The sequence below is a fragment of the Ipomoea triloba genome, chromosome 3 (genome assembly GCF_003576645.1).
Source record: "Ipomoea triloba cultivar NCNSP0323 chromosome 3, ASM357664v1".
NCBI lineage: Eukaryota > Viridiplantae > Streptophyta > Magnoliopsida > Solanales > Convolvulaceae > Ipomoea > Ipomoea triloba.
This window is the reverse complement of record NC_044918.1, coordinates 10,527,527-10,531,069: the sequence shown is the minus strand read 5'-3', so window position 1 is coordinate 10,531,069 and position 3,543 is coordinate 10,527,527. Positions and strand designations below refer to the sequence as shown.

Below are 3,543 nucleotides of genomic sequence, written 5' to 3'. Positions count from 1 at the left end.
TTGTAGGATTAGTTAGTTATTCCCTAAAATATATAGATATCAAATATATATATATATATATATATATATATATATATATATATATATATATAAGTTTACATTATTGTTGTTGTTGTTGTTATTATTATTATTATTATAATATTATTATTATTAGAAAAATAGCAATTTTAGTCATTAGTTACACCTAAATTGTAGACTCAGTCCATAAATTATTACCCTATACAAATTTTTCCCCTTTAGTTTTGTTGAAAGTGACACTTTCAATCCATTACTTATAAATTTTGTTAACATTAACATTTTATTTTTAATTTCGAAGTTATTAAAGGACATATTGGTCATATTTGATTTCATGAATCTTCATATATACGCTACTTTTACCGCAAAACCTTTGCTAAATACTTGTTAAGAAGCACAAATTACAAGCAGGAGATTATTTAGGATTGAAGATACACCGAATTGTAAGTTTAATATGTTAGTTTATTTCTACTTTTCCCTTTGTTGAATGTAAATTACTTGTTTTGATATCTCATTAAGTTCATATCTTAATGTACAAAATGGTTAGCACTAAAAACATGGACATAAATGAATAATATAACTTTGATTGAGACTTATTATGTTTTTAGATTATTATTATTATTATTATTATTATTATTATTATATAAAATAATAAAATAATAATAATAATAATAATAATAATTTTTTAAGTTTCCAAATGTACCTGGGAAATATTTGTCAAGATTGTGATAAGGTGTATATATTTATGTTGTTCTCTGATCTGTCTTGGGTCCATTAATTGCCTAAATACTTTTTACACGCCTTTAAATTTCTTGGCCAAGAATCTGTTGTGATCATGAAAGATTGCCTAAGAAAATGCAAAATTAGAATGAAACCAAAATAATAGAGGGTAGTGCGTCACAATTTTCATATTACTAATAAATATATATTCCATTTTGTACAAATATCATCCCCAAATAATGTCAACAATGAAGACTTTCTTAAATTGACAACGGTTTAAATCTTGAACATGAGATCAATAGATAATTTTAAGTCTGATAACTTCCAGCTTAATCAGATGTCTCTAGTTTAAGTCCTAAGAATACAATTACTTTAAAATCTAAGAGGGAGTGCTTTGCCACCCTTTGAAGTTCTATCCAGTACTAAAAGGTTGTAATTTATTTTTGAAAGAAGATACTTAATTCATTAAATCAGCAGCAAGGCAACCAACAAGATAAAGGGGAGGGCTATCAAACCATTCCCCGCAACCTGACACAGAAACGGCTTCCCTAGCAACAGTGTGGGCAGCACGATTCGCAGATCGCTTAACAAAATAGAAGTGTACACCATCAATCGTGGATGCAACTTCTTTAACATCGTCAACAATAAAACCAAAAGCAGAATTAAAAGAACTAGAACGTAAAGCATAATAAACCAACTGTGAGTCCATTTCAACATCCACGTCTCCCATGCCTGTCCCCTTCAACCAACTGAGGGCTTCCCTGACACATATCGCCTCTGCAACTTTAACCTCGTACGTACCCTCCACCCTTAACCCTTTCGCAGCCAAAAATCTTCCACCATCATCCCGTAACACCCATCCTAGTCCCATCACGTTATTTTCCACATCAAGAGCGGCGTCAGTATTTAGCTTCACTCGACCAAGGGATGGTAATTTCCACCTACACAATGCATTTGCATCATCAGTTCTCCCCACATTCAGCATGTTTGCACCTCTCCAGTTCTTAAGGAAGGATAGAGCCATGTTCGTGACATTAGAGCTAGAGAATGAAATTCCCTTCCATACTTTGTCATTCCTACTGCCCCATAATCCCCATAAAATCATAACAAATTGAGAAGACAACTCATCATCAAGAATGGAAATTAACTCAAAAAACAAAGCTTGCACAGTACCTTGATTACTCACTGGTGGCAGCCCCATACGTGTCCAAACAGCAGCAGCAACCGGACAGTCCACAAACAAATGAGTTGCGGTCTCCAGCACTTGTTCACACATATGGCAGTACAAATTGCATGGAACATGTTTAGACAACAGCGCATCACGTGTGGGTAAAACAGACGAAACAAGTTGCCAGCAGAAAATTTTAACTTTAGGGGGGACCTGCAAATTCCATATTAAACTCCAAGGCTCAGAAGCATTAAACTCACCCACCAGTTGCCTGTAGCAAGATTTAACTGAATAAATACCCTTAGGTTCATCCTTCCATATCCATATATCAGGAGGTTTGCGACAGACTTACCGGGATATTAAGGATAACGTTAGCGTCCCTCTCATTAAAAATATCCCTTACACATTCCGCGTCCCAGCCCGATCCATTTTCGCTAAGCAAAGAACTGACAGTAGCATTACTTATTGATTCATGCAGATCCGTAGTAACAAAGGGATTTTCCACGTTAACCAGCCAGGGATCGGTTCCAATAATAGTTCCTCTTCCATCACCAATGCATCTACGACAGCCCAGGCAGATTGTGTCCTTGACTTCCATTAAACCCCTCCAGATAAACGAAGGATTGCATCCTACGGTAGCATCAAATAATGAGTTTTGGGGGTAGTATCTGCTCTTATAAACTCGTGCCATCAAGCTGTCCAGCCTACTTAGCAGACGCCACACTTGTTTACCCAAAAGGTTGTAATTTATAGTTACGTTGTTGTACATGATCAAGTTGTTTATATTTAATTTCAATTTATAGTTATGTTGGCACCTATGTAATAACAATAATATTTGAAGGCTTGATGAGAGAAAGATAATTCTTTTATATATATATATATATATATATATGCAAGTAAAGTCACCAAAACATAAAGAAAGAATCGCAATGATAAACATATATTTCAAATTTAGGGCGAACAATAGCAATGATAGCGCATGAGAGATTCTCTTTTCAATCCACACCAAGTCACAAGAACTAAGGATATATATTTAAGGGAAAATGTACAAATAGGCCATTGAACTATTTGGGGGATAGCAATTAAGCCATCAAACTCCAATAAGCTCCAAATTCATTTACGAACCTGTAAAAAAAAGAGCAATTAACATTTTTAACAAGTTACCAACAAGTTTTTGCTGATTGGGATGCCACTTGGATTTTTTATTTTTTTATTTATTGATTTATTATTATTATTATTATTATTATTATTATTATTATTATTATTATTATTTTCCTACTAAGCATTTGACCAGAAAAAAAAAAAAACTAAGGATTTGACCCTCAACTATAGCTTCTTTATTTAATTTTACGCTTTTTCTCTCTTTCACGATTGTTTGTGGTATTTGCGATATTTTTGAATAAGAAAATTATGAACATGAACGTAATAAGGATGATAGAAGAAAATTTTGAAAATATCGCAAATACCACAAACAATCGCGAAAGAGAGAAAAAGCGTAAAATTAAATAAAGAAGCTATAGTTGAGGGTCAAATCCTTAATTTTTTAATTTTTTTTGGGGTCAAATGCTTAGTAGGAAAATAATAACAATAAAAATAAAAAATAAAAAATCCACGTGGCATCCCAATCAGCAAAAACTTGT

General features: G+C 33.0%; 1 protein-coding gene across 3 annotated transcripts; it reads right to left on the bottom strand.

Annotated features, from left to right (window-relative positions):
* Positions 1 to 1,175: 1,175 nt before the first annotated feature.
* Positions 1,176 to 2,634, bottom strand: LOC116014525. Of its 3 annotated transcripts, none has more exons than XM_031254599.1 (3): positions 2,256 to 2,634; positions 1,909 to 2,116; positions 1,176 to 1,814 (listed from the first exon to the last, which is right to left on the bottom strand). In XM_031254599.1, the coding sequence occupies exon 3, from the start codon at positions 1,757 to 1,759 to the stop codon at positions 1,193 to 1,195; it is 567 nt and encodes a 188-aa protein (XP_031110459.1). In that variant the 5' UTR covers positions 1,760 to 1,814; positions 1,909 to 2,116; positions 2,256 to 2,634; the 3' UTR covers positions 1,176 to 1,192. The 3 variants fall into 3 exon arrangements, with proteins under 3 accessions (XP_031110459.1, XP_031110460.1, XP_031110458.1); XM_031254600.1 differs by having other exon boundaries at positions 1,176 to 1,811; XM_031254598.1 differs by having other exon boundaries at positions 1,176 to 1,676.
* Between the last annotated feature and the right edge of the window lie 909 nt (positions 2,635 to 3,543).